Below are 16,532 nucleotides of genomic sequence, written 5' to 3' on the forward strand. Positions count from 1 at the left end.
AACTTATCCGTAAATTATTTGAGATTAGAATCTCCTTATATTGTTTATTCCTGGGTGCAAATCTAATTGAATGTCGAATTATTAAGAAACAATCACTACGTTGTATGTATTGTACTATATGTAGTATAGCTGCTAAATTACTTTTTTTAATAAAAAGTACGTGACAACTTTTAATACCAATGTTTGAAAGTTTTTTTAAAGTGTCTTTAATTTTGTAATAATTTCGTCAATTGTTCCAAACATTATATTTAATAAATGGAGGATTGTAATTCAGAGCATAAATTGCCATTAGTTTATTATTATTATAAAAATATTTTCACTGAATTCGATAAAGGAATTTTGATAACTTTTGGATGGAGGTTAAAGACACGAAATTTATGCTGCTTTTATTGTAAATAGGACTCAAAAATTACAGAGTCCATGTAAAAATGGTAGAATCCCGGGAAAATATTTGTCACTGATAATTTGAAGTTTAATGTGTTATAAGTCTCTCTACTATTTGCTAATTATTAAATTTTTCTATGAAACGATAGTAGGGGAAAGAAATATTTACTTACGTTTTAATGATCTTGGTTTTGCTTGTTTTCTTCGAGACATATTTATAATCGATAACACTTAAACATCCAGAAACTACAAAACTTTAAGGTCCTCTATTAACATCGCTGTTCTTTTGCATCACAATTTTTGAAACGAAATTGAGAAGACGTATGTTATCGTAAAAGTACGAGGAGCAGAAACATATAAGATACAGGATAGAAGGGCGGTCGCACAGCGCACCCCGCGCTTACTGAGGTTCCTGGCGCCCAACAAGTGGCACCAACAATATTGTAACCGCGCAAACTCCTACGTAAGATCGCGGTGCCGCCAATTTAATTCTTGCACGCGTTAGCCTAGGAAGTGTTCACAGTAGAAACAATAAAAAATTTCATTGATTAAAATCCAAAATATCCTCATTCAAATAGTCATTTTTGAATCGTCAATTATTTTAACATTTGTAGAAAGCTATCACCGGCTCAAAATACTGATATGCTGAGAGGAGCCGGCCAGAAACTTAACTTGCTATCTTTAAATGAAATTTAACAATATTTAATGTTTACATTATTACCTACATCAACCATGCAAATGAGTCAACAAACCAAGTTCCTCACATTTCGATCAACTAAAAAGTTTTGAATGCTATAATAAGATTTCATTAATAAAATTCTTTCAATTTTATATTTTAGACTAAGAAAAGGATGGTCTAAAATATTGTAGTACTTTATTATATAGGTTTAAGATACACTTTGTAGTATAATATTAATTATATATTCACAGTTTGGAAACGATTTTGATTCTGGGTATTGTTGGTTATCATTGGAAAACCACGTTTTAGCATTTTTCAGAACTTTTATAGCCATTGTATAATGTGCAATTGATTTTTGCATAAATGCCGCTTAATATACGTTGTAAGATATTAATTGGGAGAGTGGATGGTTAAGTACGCTTGAAATACATGTGGCCGAATGAGGGCATGTACTGAGGTGTGTGCAAAACCTGTGTCTTCAGTGGCTAACTCGCTTGCAAAAAAGAATTATGCCGCCTGATTGGAGAAAGTGTTTAAGTATGGAATATGGAATTCATTTAAATAAACATAAGAACTGTTACATCCGCAAGAAAATCGGGTCATTATTCATTTGTTTTAAATTTGTATTTGTTTCACAAAGAGATCATCCACATGACCCCACTGAATAGTTTATTTACTGATTTTCGAATCTAACGATAAAACCTCACTAAAACTTGCATCTAATCTTAATAATGATAGAGGAGGTCCGTTATTTTGTTACGACGGCAATCCGAAGAAAAACCGCTCACTTTTTGACCACCTTATAAATAAAATGAAAATGTAAGTTCTGCTACACCATGAAACAAACAAAAAAAAGCTCCTTAGTCATCTGAGGTACATAACACATCGACATAATTCAAAGAAAATAAGTTAATTAGATCCTTGTTGGAATAACACAAAAATATAACCATCCTATATTTCAACACAAATCTTTATTTATCACATTAAACAATAAATATTTAGTTTTAAACTAATGGTATATAGCGCCAATACATATCATAAACTTCTTTCGCGGCAACTATTTATGTTACCTTAAAAAACACGTGTTCGCCAGACCTGTACCTACACAAAAATAAATTCAACGAAGAGTTACTGAAAATCTCCTTTCCTAAACTTAAAACAAATGCCTTATTCTAGGATAGAAGCAATTTTCAAATTTCTTCCAAGTTCTTTATAAACAACAACTCATGAGACAACATCACTATAGTACCTCCATTTACTCCAAACATTTTACATAGATCATGGTAACCAACGTTACAAAATCCAAGATTTTTCCTTATTGCCGAGACTGTATGCCTGAGTTATTCTTTAATAAACATTATACTATAATTTTCTTATGCCACATAATATGCAAACTTCAGCTTCAGTCACTTCAACCTATAAAAAATATAAACATTTTTATACTTATTTCTTCACAAATACGTCTGTTAGAACACAAGACTGTTACAATATATGTTATAACAAGAAATCATACCATTTCAAACAAGAAATATGTTTTAGATGGAACTTATAACGAAACGTAATTTACGTAATCAGCTGTTAAATATCAAAGTCATACGCGGGAGCTGTTTGTTAAATTTTAAGTCACAAGTTATATTAGTTTGATTTTATAATATTTAATAAATTCCTCTAGTCAAATAATTTGGTTAGATAATGAAAAGTTGTTAAAAAACAAAGTAAAAATTTTATGGTTGTTAATAAATAAACATGGAATTACCGTTTGAGGTAAGGTAATTGATTAAGATTTCTTTGTCTGATATATACATCATATTTCACGTGATTGATTTCTTCTGATACAAATATTTCTTGTCAATAAAAGTCCTATAATATCCATGCATTTGTAATCTTTAATTAAACTTTATATCAATATTTCATGCCTTTTTTGTTTATTATGAAATCCTACATGATGATTGAAACATAAGCGAAAATGTATATTAAATAAATTAACGATTTACAGGTTTTGGTTTATCTTTTTAAATATCTGCCAAAGTCAGATAGGAAATCAGCAAGTGAAACTTGTCGCTCATGGTACCTGGCTGCTAATGCACATTGCTTCTTAAAAAATAAAGTGGTTGTTTTATATAAATCAATTCTCAATGATGAAGAGTCATCACATCTAAGTATCTTTGAAAATTCTACAATTGTTTACACTAATTATTTGTTTAATGAAGTGGAAATAACTAACAGATTAAATGGATTTTGGGAGAGAACAGGAGAAAACATTAGAAGCTTGACATTTAAAAATTGTGATATTTGTGAAAAGGTGTTTGCACATATCTTGCAAAAGTGTACAAATTTAGAGGCATTAAACATTGAAAGTTGCAAAGAATTATTTATGTCTGGTCGCTTATTAGAAGGAAAAACTGATGGTTTGTTAGTTAACAATCTGGAAAATTTAAAATCATTAAGTTTATCCGGCAACCAGTACCTCACAGATGCATTATTTAGCCGTTTTGTAAAAGCAGCTCCGGCACTTGAACATTTGAGCTTATCTGGGTGCTCAGTACAATTCCATTTAGGATTAGTTAAGAAATTTTATCCTTCCGGAACTAACATCTTTGAAAACCCATCAGAAAGTGTGTTAACATTCTACTTTGTTTTACAATTTATTGTAGCCAATGCTCATAATATTAAAAGTTTGCAGTTCTCAAGTACATTAATAGATGGAGCTGCTTTAAAATCTTTATCTGAATCTAACAATCTTAAATTAAATACACTGGATGTCCATTCCTGTGACCAGCTTACAAACATAGGCATATTAGCACTGACTACACATCAGATCCATTTAAGAGAACTTGACATAGCTTTATGCACAAGGGTAACTGACCAATCTCTTGTACACATTTGTGATAATTTAACTAATTTGGAAAACTTAAATATACAAAGGTGTAGAGCTGTTACTGACTTGGGAATATCAGAACTACACAAACTGAAAAAACTAAAGATATTAAATATTTCACAGTGTGAATTGATATCAAAGGAAGGTTTAGAAAAAGGTATATGTTCTGAAGAAAATAGAACTTTAGAAGATCTGGATTTACATTCATTAAATTTGGACCAAACTGGTGTCATAATGATTTCAGAAAAATTACCAAATTTACGATCTTTAGACCTAAGTTATTGTTTTAATGCAGTTACTGATGCCTCAATACAAGTTGTATTCAAAAATCAACTTTTTTTACACACCTTAAAAATCAGTCACTGTGACAAAGTTTCTGATGCTGGTTTAACTGGTATGGGAAAATTACAAGCAGAAGGGGATGACGATGCTCCAATAATGTCAAAATATGATGAAGCTCACACCCATCACAAAATACATTTGGGTTCTAGAGCTGAAGAGGAAATTGTACGAGACGCAAGAAGAAAACAAGATGTCATGCGCATGTGCGAAAAACTTACAATTGACTCATACACAGGCTTCTCTTTGGCACGCTTAAAAGCACTGAAAGAATTGGATATAAGTAGTTGCAACAGAATAACAGATGTGAGTTTGACCTATGCATTTAATTTTAAAGAACTTCTCAATCTTAACTTGAGTAGATGTCAACAAATAACACATGAAGGTATTGGGCATCTTGTAAGGAATTGCCCAAGTATTGAATACTTTAATTTAACAGATTGTTATAATTTAAAAGATGAAGCTGTCAAAGAAATTGTTAGCAGTTTAAGAAGATTGCAGCAACTAGAATTACGGGTAAGGTTTATTTTTATTTAATTTTATTTGCTATATTCAATGAATCTCAAAACTACTTTTTTAAAGCAAGTAAATTTCGAAAAAAAAAATATCTAAGACTAATTTAAAAATTAAGGTATTCAGTTTTTTCTTTTCTCTCCGCTTATTTTCTTTTTTCGCCTTATAAAAAAGTGACAAAAACAACACCTTTGATATTAAATTTGTGATTATCTCTTTGATTTTAGGGTTGCAATCAACTGACTGATAAAACATTAGAAGCAATTAGATCTCATTGCGAGAAGCTGAAGTTTTTGGATGTTCAAGGCTGTCGATACATTTCACCAGAACTTGCTTGTGCCATTGGATGTTTACCATCGCTACACACAGTGTTAATGTCTAAACCTGGACCATATATCACTGATGGCATAAAAAACAGATCACCAGCACCAACATTTTTACCGTCATTAATGAGGAAACTACGCTTACATTGAATCAATTATTTATTTAATTTAACTTAATGGTATAAGGAGAGAAAATTGCTTAATTTTGTGCTTTTTGCAACATAACTCAAACTATGAAAATAAACTATCGTTGGACATTACTATAAATTTTACATTAGTAAAGATATGAATGCTGGTTTAGTATGTTCCTGCTGAATTCATAATCACTTCTACTTTGAGATGTATTGATAATACACACTGTAACACAATACCCAAATTCTTACTACTTACTTTCGAATACGTGCTCAATTTGCATATTTTGGCGTACTTTGATATATTTGATACAGTGCAAAAAGTGGCTATGTGGATACAAGTACAATGCTTTGATTATTTTTTAAACAAATGCAAACTTTTCTATTTTAACATAATTATAAGAACGTGACGAAATAGATGACTTTTGAATAAAGCACGACAATCATATCGTAGTGTAGTGTTACATAATATTATGTAACACTGCACTACTTTGAGTTATGTAATAAAATGATAGATCTCAATAATAATGCGCTTCAATTGCTACAACCGCGTTCTGACTGGAGCGTTTGAAATTTAAATTCATGAAATGGCCGATCGTGCACGCCACTCCATTTTTTTTTTATTAAATAAATTCATTTTTAAAAGACCGTTAATGACTAAGCTTCAAAATACTAAATATTTTTTGAAAGATGAATCTAAGTAACATTAAGTCTTGTACGGCTTTTTTATTAAAAAAATACATGTGATAAAATAGTTTTTATTGAAAAATTATATATTATTTATTTCGTATTATAATAATATATTAAAGTCATTTGATCGGCATTGTAAGAATTTTTTATGCCTAATAAATGTCACGATTATTATTTATAGTAAATATTATAAATAATTATACTAATAACGCTTTTGTTTATTGTTAAAGATATATATATATGTATGTGTGTGTGTGTGTGTGTGTGTACATATATGTGTATATATATACATAAATATTCGTTAAAATATTTATTGTTTCATAAAAATCGTGATACCTGCAGCTACGGTTTCGGAATAACCATTGTACAATTTAAAATATGTACCATAATTTTATTGTCAATAAACAAAATGGAACTTTTTGTCTTTTTCTTTTAATTATTCTGTTGGCTAAACAGTTTCCTTCCAGATGGACTACCCACTAGAAAAGAAAAAACTTGTATATCAGTCTCTTACCTCATACCAGTGTGTACTTTACGACTAGCTGTCTAATAGGCATTTGATAGGCCAGTGGCATATGCAACGCCAATTTCGGTCGTCAAAGAAGTATTTGTTGTTTGACGGCCAGGTAATGCTTGCACGTTACTTTTATTTTTAAAGGTGCCATGTTATACCTGGATTTTCTACGTCAATAGGTCATGCAGCAATTCATTATTTCATTTTTGGATTAGACGTACGCATAATCTTGCTGGATACTCTTTTTTTAATATTCACTTTGGTCAGATTCATAAAAGTAAGAGCTAATGAATAATGTATTTTAAAAAATTCGAATGAGTTTTTAAATCCAAACAACATATCCAGCCCTCTGAACCACTCTAAACGCTTAGTGAATCATATTTTATACTAAGAAATGTATTGTGGACGAGAAATAAAAACACTAATAGTTTGCGTAAAATCATTTTATTACATTTTGTTTAGAAATAACTTATAAGAAATTCTTTACAATCGGTAAACTTAACAAAACTTGTTCATTATTCGTAAAAATGTTTATAATACAATGTTACTATAGCATTATGTGATAATAAAGTACAAGAATATATTTATTTTAGTTGTGTTATTTAAAATAGGCTCTAAATCTAAACTCTAAAATGTCATTGGATAATGACTAGCGACAAGCAATTGTGTTATATTTTTTTCATATTTACATAAATTCGAACCGTATTTAATTAATATATTTCTGAGAGCTTATCATCTTAAATTTAGCCCAGAGATAAATTGCCGCTATACGCTCATACTTAAATACGATAGATAGATCTATTATTTGTTATAAACATTACAAACAAACTAGGGTACTCGGGTAATTCTAAAAAAAACTATATATGTAGACTTTTTAAGTTTGAAAAGTGCTTTAAATTTGTCCATGTCTATGTAACAAAATTCAGTTTCATGTTCAATTTACGTTAAACTTATATATGACATATTAAACAAAATATCTGCACTTCAAAATTGATTTATTGAATAATGAATTTTTTAATTTTCAAGCACTACAAGATAACTTTTAGCTTTTACATAACCACTGGATTTATAAAGTAATTAGTAACGGTTTGTAGATATAAAGTATGATAAATCTATATATTGTATCAGTCAGTCGATAGTTAATTTAAAATTGGCGATTCCAATACTAACATATCTTATTATTTAAAATTTGTACCGAGGAAATTCTTATTGCTGAACAAATTTTAATTACAATATTGAATTTGTATGAATTACAAATAAAAGAAGCTTAATTTTTACAAAATATTAAATCAAAAATATATTAATGTTTAACACACACAAATTGAATAACAGATGATGGTGAAAATAATTTGGAAATTTAGTCTAAGTTATAATTTATGTAATTGCTTTATAAAAACTAACATGCATTCAAGAGGATAAAGCAAAACATGATTGTTTTCAAATTAAAAGTCTACAGTTATTACTTAAACATTTTTTATTATAGAAACAAAATCTTTAATATCTTTAACCACAAGCTTATTCAATAACAACATCAGTCAACAGTTTAACTGCTACTTAATCAAATGCCTAGCATACAGTTAAACTATTTTTATATTAGAAAACCTTATAAATTAATTTCATTTTTTCTCAACTTATTGGGTGTATCTACATGGTTGTGTACATTATGTAATATTGTTCTAAGGCACCACAATAGCATGAAGAATATTGTTATGGCATTAATCAGAATAATAATGTATGTGAGCTGAACTAAATGATGATGCTTACCTATATAACACATTTTATTGCCAATGAATGATAAAACTTATCTTTACCTAAATTTTATATTTGTACTACTCTTAAAATTCATTAGCATTGGGATAATGCTTTTAGGTCACCAGTTATAAATTTAAATGTTCATAATTAAAATAGTTAAATCTTGTTTGCCAATAACATACACAACTTATAACTATGTCAATGGATATGATAATTGACAAGTTAAATATAAATATTCTGTTTTCGCTTTATTAGTTTCATATGGTGGTCAATATGAGGAGTGCTAAACAGACACAATTTTGTTCCAGCAAAACTATATACACTATTTCACAGCAGATTATATCACCAACGAACAAAATGTAAACGACAATAAATTCCTAATGTAACCAATTAAGATCAAATATATTAAGTAGGAACAGAATTTGATATCGCGTCGTAAATCATATAAACATACTTAACAGATAAACTGCTCTACTAGCCTTAAAAGTGTATTTTTGATAATTTTTATTGGTTTTTATTCCATTATACTATTACTACAAAATGAGAATCAGTGTTATACACCCTTTTTCTATTTACAATAAATACGTACGTCCACACCTCAACACGTCATTGAAACATCACAATTAAGTCAATATCTTTGATATTTCGGCCAAAAATTCTGTATCACTAATCCGTACTGAACTATATGGCTGGTAGCGTCTTTTAACCATTTCTCAAGGCTTCGTTGTGTAGGAAGGAGATTTTATTTCTCTTTGCGGAGTGTTAAGCGTCGAACTACCGGGACTCGGTGCCATTGAAGTGTCTTGAGAGTTGCCGCCCTCAAACTCAGGGATGCTTATATCTTCAAGATATGGAATATTTCCTGTATACGAGATTAGCTGATACCCTTCAGCTGAAAGTTTCCCAAAAAGCTGCAGTTAGTCATGTCAAACATGTTTCTTAATTCATTATATTAACAAAAAAAATATTAACATCGTAATTTAAAATTGTTTCTCAGCTCATGGATAAGCAAGTTATAATATTTGATACTAAATGATAGAAAGTTTACTTTGGCAAATAAAAAAAATATTAATGTATCAACACATGTCACTAGAAAAATTGATTTGAGCTTTATAACCAAATAAATGATTCAATATATATTATCTTATACGTTGTGTAATAATATAACATGCTTCATGCTACTTCTTCCATTAACCTTACGAATTTATAATAATAATAAAAAAAAGAAATTAATTCAATAGTACTTACTATGAAAAAAAATTACCGGTTATTGCTATTCAGAAAAAGTTGTTCCAAACAAAAATGCACGCGACGGTAGTAGATAACCAATACGCATCAATAAATAATAGACAAAACGAAAAAAAAATAATTACGTATACTGATCATAGTAACGTGATTTCAAATTCTTAGATAAGGTGTTTTAATAAAAAATCAGGCAAATGATTTAAACTTTAACTATGCAAACTGCATCTCGACACTAAAATAAAATAAATTCCATTGCTGATTTAAATCAACTAATTTAAATTTCGTATAACTAAACATACAAAAAACACTTCCTAATCCAAAAACATACATTCCATTCACATAAATTATATACATTACATACATGCTCAATGATACCTAACTACAGACTTATAACCACAAACTACAAGAATTTTAAACAACAAAACAACTGGAATAAAACAATTTTACCACCATCATCCTCAGAACATAGATTTTGGCCACCATTCTCCTCACAGCTTACATTTGATATTCCAATTTTCTTCTTTGCTTCATTGATAATAAAAAAATATATATTACTAAATCAGCAATCTTAATTACATCGTAAACTGACAGTTTATATGAAAATATCCAAATTAAAAACTAATTACTGTAAACTTAGACATTATTTTTATTACATATATCCTCTTGGGTAAGTTTATATTACAATCTATGTATATACATACGTATTATTATATCTAATTATTATAAAATGAAAAAGATATAATATTTTCGGTATATAGGAAAAAAAGATAATATACTTCTCTTAAACGAAATCATAAATTTTATAATTTTGTAAATATATTCTTGATTTTAGACAATTTTATAACCACATTAATTGTATATTAAGTGCAATCTATCAAAAATAACTTGTACACAAATATAATTATGAATACATATAATTACTTAAATATCATAAGAGATTTGATATGCCTATGATATTAATTATTACATAACACACCCAAAAAGGCTTTCAGCTGATTCTTTTTCTGTAATGAATAAAAATCTGTTGATCTTGTCTGTGTCTAGCTATCTTAAATAAAAATGCACTTTGAAAAAAAAAATTAACAATTCTTCAGAGAACCATGTTCATAGAATATTTATAAAATCTTGGTTTGAATTCTATCACAGTCCAATAGTCCATAACCATGATCTATTAATCCATTACCAAATAATCCATATTATTATAAGTTGTTGTCTGCAAGGTGTTGCAGTGCAGTTACAGGTTACTTTGCAGGGGTATCACTGCTACTGATCAGCCAATCAAAATCAATCATCGGAATCTGTTTGGTTGTATCTACAATTAACATAAATCTAGAATGTAACTTAGAAAAGACTTTAGTCAATTCCCGTCACTTATATTTCTACTAACCCTCCCTTTTTATAAAAAAAAATCCTTCATTTTGAAAGTTATTAAGGTATTCATATAAATTTCCCATCCTCTCCATGGAAGATACTTATATTAAATATTATGTTTAAATTAATGATTTTATCTTTTTTGTGTACTTTAATTTTAAAAAATATGAATTACTTACCATTGTTATTAGTTTTTGCCCTTTCGTCATTTGGATTGAATGACAGCCCATAAAAAGGATCATCAGTACCAAATAGCTGAAAAAAATAATGATACTAAATTTTACATTGTGTATTATTAAAAAAATTAATAAAACAAAAATCTAAATAAAAATTACTTCAAGAAAATATACCCTTCATTTATATTCTTATAACACTACCCACTTCGAAAATAATCTTATCTAAAAAGTTTATATATACAATCATAACTTGTAGTAATAAATTTATTAATAAAAATGCTATTCATGTTATTTATATATAATACATTATCGATATATAAATAAATTTGAAATGTTTAAAGAAAAACTGTTCCTTACAGTTTTCAATGGATATTATTTTTGTAACGTTCTTACATGATGTATAAAAAATATATACCACAACTTACTAAATGTATAGAAACAAAACAAAAATAAACGATATATTTTCAATATTAAAGTTAATTCAAATTTCCTTTGTCTTTATGTTAAAAAATTACATAGTCATTCATGGTGTGCTGATGGAAAGGAATGGCGAGAGACATCGTAGATTCTACGCCTGCATCAGCATTCTATGGACAATACAGAAGGATTTAACGTAAATGTTTCAATCTAAGATACGTAACAAGTTCAATTGGCTAAAGTTTAATTTTAATAGCTGCCACCAATAACCGCAATAAATAGCTCAAATCAAATGCAAACGTTATCAAAAAATATTTTAATTTATACGACCCGTCATTACGTAGCCGGCACGGCTGCATAAATGTGACGCTAAAAGCCGCACAAGGCCTCGCATGTGGTCCCAACACGTTGACTGCAACGTGACTTAGTCCAATGCTACCAACCGCACCATTCCAAACAGTTGTTTACGTGGGAAACGCGCTAGTGTGCGTAAGCCTACGCGAAGGCAATTCAAATAAGCGAGCCGCGAACTTGATAGATTTTCAAAAATAAAATCCGTATATCAAAAGTTTACAAAGAAAAAATACAATAACTTTTATAAATCCGACAGCCAAATATATAGCAAAATTCAAAACGACCTTTGATATGTATACATACCCCTAATAACGTGTTTGTGTCTAGGGAATAGGCGTCACTTCGTAGTAGTTCTCGTAATGAATCCAAATCCGTTTGCATTGTGTCTAAATGATCATCTATATCATTCCTGTAAATATTAATTTAAAAATTTATTACGCATTTATACGAAACAGAAAATGTTATTTAAACAACTGCATTTCAATTATTATATAAAACTCAATAATGTAAGAAAAAACATGATTTTTAAATTATATTTAATAAACCACTAGATACATAGTGTTAACCATGTCAATCTAATACAACATAAATTTTTGGTATAAACTGCCAACTTATGTTATATTTTTATAGTATTCCATAAATTACAAACAGCCAAAAACATAAGCCCTAACTTTACATTACTTCACTATAGATGGCATTTATATCACATACTTGTTAGAATTGGATCCATAGTTGGAAGAAAATTCATCTCGATTTTTGGCGATGTTATCTCTCTTATACCTGAACATTGAAATTACACAAAAATACAATAACAATATCTTTATTTTAATAAAGTAGCCATAGAAACTCATAAATAAATGTAAAAATAAAAATATTGCTGGTAATTATAATACTCACATTGTTTGCAACCTGTTCATACTAGAGTTGTTATTTACTGTAGCAAGGGTCATATTGTTCCAATCAAAATCATCTTGTAACTCAGTCTTTATAGCAGCCAAATTCAAATTGCCAGCATCCTTATCCTTCGACTTTTTCGTCTTTTTTGATGGCTTTGAAATCTCACTCGGTTTTTCAATTTTAATGTTAACACCACCAAACATTTCATCTTTTGAAGTTGAAACCATTGGATCAGTAATCATGGAATCTTGAATAATATTTCTTATGGCAAGATCATCAGTGTAAGGAACTCCTACATCACTAATTGAATCATCGCTAGCAAATATTTCTGCAGGTAGTTTAAAATCTGCTGAATTACTTATTGTATTAAAGTTACTGGGAGAGAGAAGCTCTTTATTACTTGTTGAAACATTTTTGTCTGCAGTAGACTTGTCCTTTGATTTTGAGGTACTTGGTACTGTTATTGTAACAATTTCATTTATCTGTTGATCAAGAACATTTTGTGGCATTGGAGATGTTGGTGAAGGCATTGTAGGAGAAGGTGATGTAACAACGGGAATAGAATTTGAAGTAACTTTTGTATTTTTCCCACCTCTGGCACGGCCAACATATGTCTTTTTTCCATCTGGAAATAAAATAATTTGCATGTTTTATTTTGAGAAGTCTTAATAGGTCAATTTTTTTTTTTGGTGGTTATGATAGGTAGATCTTTATTGACTTCTGACTAATTGTAAATCTTTATTTCACTTTCAAATATTAGATTTTATCCCTTCTAAGGAATTTAGTAAAAAAAGGACCATGTATGAACTATGAATAATAGGCTTGACCTTGAAATGATATATTTATAAAAACCCAAATACTACATGTCATGGCATTGGTTAAAATGTTGTCAGACAACCTTTCTTTTTTAATAGTCTATAAATGTAATAAAAACCATTACCAGTTTCCCCGTCATCTCCATCTTCCATTGTTACATGATACTGTGTAGATGATGAAGGATCAGTAACATTTCTACTAAGAAAAATGTTAGGGTTTGCAGTAAGATTCACAGTAACAAAGTCGGTAGGATCCAGAGCATCTTGGGAAGTTTCATTATGTAATAGATCATCATGAGCTAATTCATGTATTGTAGGCCCATCTTCCTAAAAGATTAAAACACTACAACTTAAAACAATAATACATTACATGCAATATATATGTGGGATATTGGGAGAAAAACTACATTTTTCTTTATTAGACCTTGTGATATAAGTCACTAAAGATCTTTAAGATGTTAAAAAGCTGATAACCAGACAGTCTTTACATAATTCAGTCCTTATTTAACAATGGGTTTCATTATACAATATATTATATCATTTCTCATAATTTTACAGTTAGAGATGGCACAACATTAAGCCCTAAAAAGCATAATACATTTATACTAGGCCACAAATTTAGTTGATAAATCCCCACACTGCAACAGTATGGCTGTAAATATTCTAATATAGCATTAAATATTTAATGTTTAAAAAATTTGCTAATGTGATATATAAACAAAGAAATTTCAACAAACCACATTATCTTCATTAATATCTTCTAAAGCAAAATCTTTATCCATTTTCATGTGTTTTGGTCTGCTGGGGTAGGAACTATCACTTTGTGAAATATGAGCTGCATTGTTGATCATTAATTGATATGGTCTCTTCACACCAACATTAACTCCGTTTGCATTTGGTGCTCTAGGCGTTTGCACCAATGACATTAAGAATTGTATAAGCTGAAATGATATTAATGAATAAAACAAATATTATTTATGCTACATAGCTAATCAAAATCTAGACCTCATATGATTTGATAACTTACATTATTAACAATTTGCTGTTGTTTAATATGCTTTTGCCGAAGAATTGCAACTTCTCTCCATAGTGCTTCATTTTCTTGCTTCATTGCACTAAATTTAGCATCAAGGCTTTCTTGTTTACCTTTCATCTGCTTAACATCAGCTAAAACTTTATTCATAAGCTCTGGTTTGAGCAAAATTTTGTCACCACTTTCGTTACTAGCTACTATTGATTTAGGGTTAGCAATCTTTCTCTTTATGTGCTCTAATAGGTAAGCATGACCTCTCATGAAACAGGGATGAGAAAATTCTATTTCATCTTTTTCATACTTTAAACCTCCATTTTCAACAGAAGTTATTTTATGAAAACCATACATGTTTAATTGCCTAATAAAGCTAGCCATATTGTTGTGTTTGTAATACAATGGCAATAGTTCTCGGGCAAAATCAGCTTGAGCTTTAATAACAAAGGTTTTCCCTCCCTAAAAAAAGTATAATAAAACAAATTATGCTATGTAGACAACAGCTAGTATAGTAAGAAAAGGGATTAGGATGGACTTCCACAAGGTAACGCCTGATTCCATTAAATATAACAGCTAGTATAGTAAAGCAGTATGCTATGTAACATATACAATAGACAAAATATATTTTTAAATGTAAATAATCTATCTTTGCTATACTGTCCCTTTTTTTTCTGTTTTTTTACTGTCTGTTTATTTGTAAATTTAGATTAATATTTGATATTTAAAGCAATTATTTTTAAAAACCAACGAAATATCGACATTACAAATGTTTTATAAGAACTGGTATATCTGTATAGTTAACAAGTAATTTTGTTTTAGAGAAGTGAAATCTTATAAGTTATAGAATTTATTTCGTCATATTAGAATTCATTTCATTTCTTCACCTAATAACATACATATTTGATACAGTAAAAATTTAACAACAATTAAAAGAAAGATAAATGGTGAAAAGTGAGAACAGTCCTGATTTAATATTCAAGTAAGATACTGCGTGGTAGAAAACGTGACATGTAACTATTTATTTATTATGTTTCGCATCGCACAATCAGCTGCGTCAAACTTATAGGTTGTTTTGTGATATCCCCAGTAAAAAAAGTATTTTGTGTCATTTTACACTGTACTAAATGTGTTATCCGGTAGTACGAAACTAAACATTCCTGTAAAAATAAACTTAAACACTTACGGGGCTCCATGAAATTAAATGATTCGTTTCTGAATCATTAACCAACTTCCATAATTTTCCTAAGAACGCAGAGACACTTGAACCTATTTCTACGACCGAACGCATTTTAATGTTGTTTTCGATATATAAGCGAGATTTTTAAGAAAACTTATGCAGAACGATATTTTTATGAAATACCATCTAAGCACGAATCGCCATTTAATCACATATATACAGTTGTATATACACAGATACACTTTACACTTATATCGAATAACAACACCCACAAATAAAAGTAAAATGTTACAGGTGAAGTGTGCATGTGTACATGAAATGAAAGTCACATACACACAAAGTGACAAGTATCTTGGTACCAACCGAAAATGTTCTTATGCGTTCAAGTCTAGATAAAACCGTACAAATATTTTAAATAATGCAAATAGTTTTAGCGAGGAGAGTGTTCAAATGGAAATGAATAACTAAAATGACTACTATTATAAATACTATTTTCCAAAAGAAACATTAAGAAAGGCTAAAAGTAAAGAGATATTAAGTGCTTAATGTAGTAATAAACTGATTTAGTAATATAAATAAGCAGTTACTAAGTCCAAGAGCATTATTATAACATCTGTTTATTAAATACTTATAAGAAGATTAAATTCTTGTTGTAAAAATATTTTTGAAACTTGTTGGCTAAACAGCCGAACTTTTTAAAAATGAAGTGAATTGATAGATTAGGCAAGTTATTATAAAATGTGTTTTATACGTTTTTGATGAGAAATTGTAACGATATAAATTGTTTATAGTATATTTATACATCCTAATTTATAATTTAACAAGTGTGATATCGTTCGCCACTTTTGAA

General features: G+C 29.1%; 2 protein-coding genes across 13 annotated transcripts; one reads left to right on the forward strand and one right to left on the reverse strand.

Moving 5' to 3' along the window:
• Nucleotides 1-2,676: 2,676 nt before the first annotated feature.
• On the forward strand, nucleotides 2,677-6,186 carry LOC137926625 (F-box and leucine-rich repeat protein 13-like). Its single transcript, XM_068770290.1, has 3 exons — nucleotides 2,677-2,827; nucleotides 3,060-4,796; nucleotides 5,021-6,186. The coding sequence occupies exons 1-3, from the start codon at nucleotides 2,810-2,812 to the stop codon at nucleotides 5,264-5,266; spliced, it is 2,001 nt and encodes a 666-aa protein (XP_068626391.1). The 5' UTR covers nucleotides 2,677-2,809; the 3' UTR covers nucleotides 5,267-6,186.
• Nucleotides 6,187-6,967: 781 nt separating this feature from the next.
• Nucleotides 6,968-15,940, reverse strand: Hsf (Heat shock factor). 12 transcript variants are annotated; one of them, XM_068770811.1, is made up of 11 exons: nucleotides 15,689-15,938; nucleotides 14,506-14,964; nucleotides 14,216-14,419; nucleotides 13,604-13,805; nucleotides 12,664-13,288; nucleotides 12,478-12,546; nucleotides 12,070-12,175; nucleotides 11,511-11,582; nucleotides 10,999-11,074; nucleotides 9,896-9,973; nucleotides 6,968-9,095 (listed from the first exon to the last, which is right to left on the reverse strand). In XM_068770811.1, exons 1-11 carry the CDS (start codon nucleotides 15,791-15,793, stop codon nucleotides 8,917-8,919), a joined length of 2,175 nt encoding a protein of 724 aa, XP_068626912.1. In that variant the 5' UTR covers nucleotides 15,794-15,938; the 3' UTR covers nucleotides 6,968-8,916. The 12 variants fall into 12 exon arrangements, 9 of the variants coding, with proteins under 9 accessions (XP_068626912.1, XP_068626913.1, XP_068626915.1 ...); XR_011107729.1 differs by having other exon boundaries at nucleotides 9,021-9,095; nucleotides 9,452-9,973; nucleotides 15,689-15,940; XR_011107730.1 differs by lacking the exon at nucleotides 6,968-9,095 and adding an exon at nucleotides 10,632-10,760 and having other exon boundaries at nucleotides 9,900-9,973; nucleotides 15,689-15,940.
• Between the last annotated feature and the right edge of the window lie 592 nt (nucleotides 15,941-16,532).

The sequence above is a fragment of the Battus philenor genome, unplaced genomic scaffold (assembly GCF_028537555.1).
Source record: "Battus philenor isolate CCGP_79_NKW_IND1 unplaced genomic scaffold, ilBatPhil1.0.hap1 SCAF_3, whole genome shotgun sequence".
NCBI lineage: Eukaryota > Metazoa > Arthropoda > Insecta > Lepidoptera > Papilionidae > Battus > Battus philenor.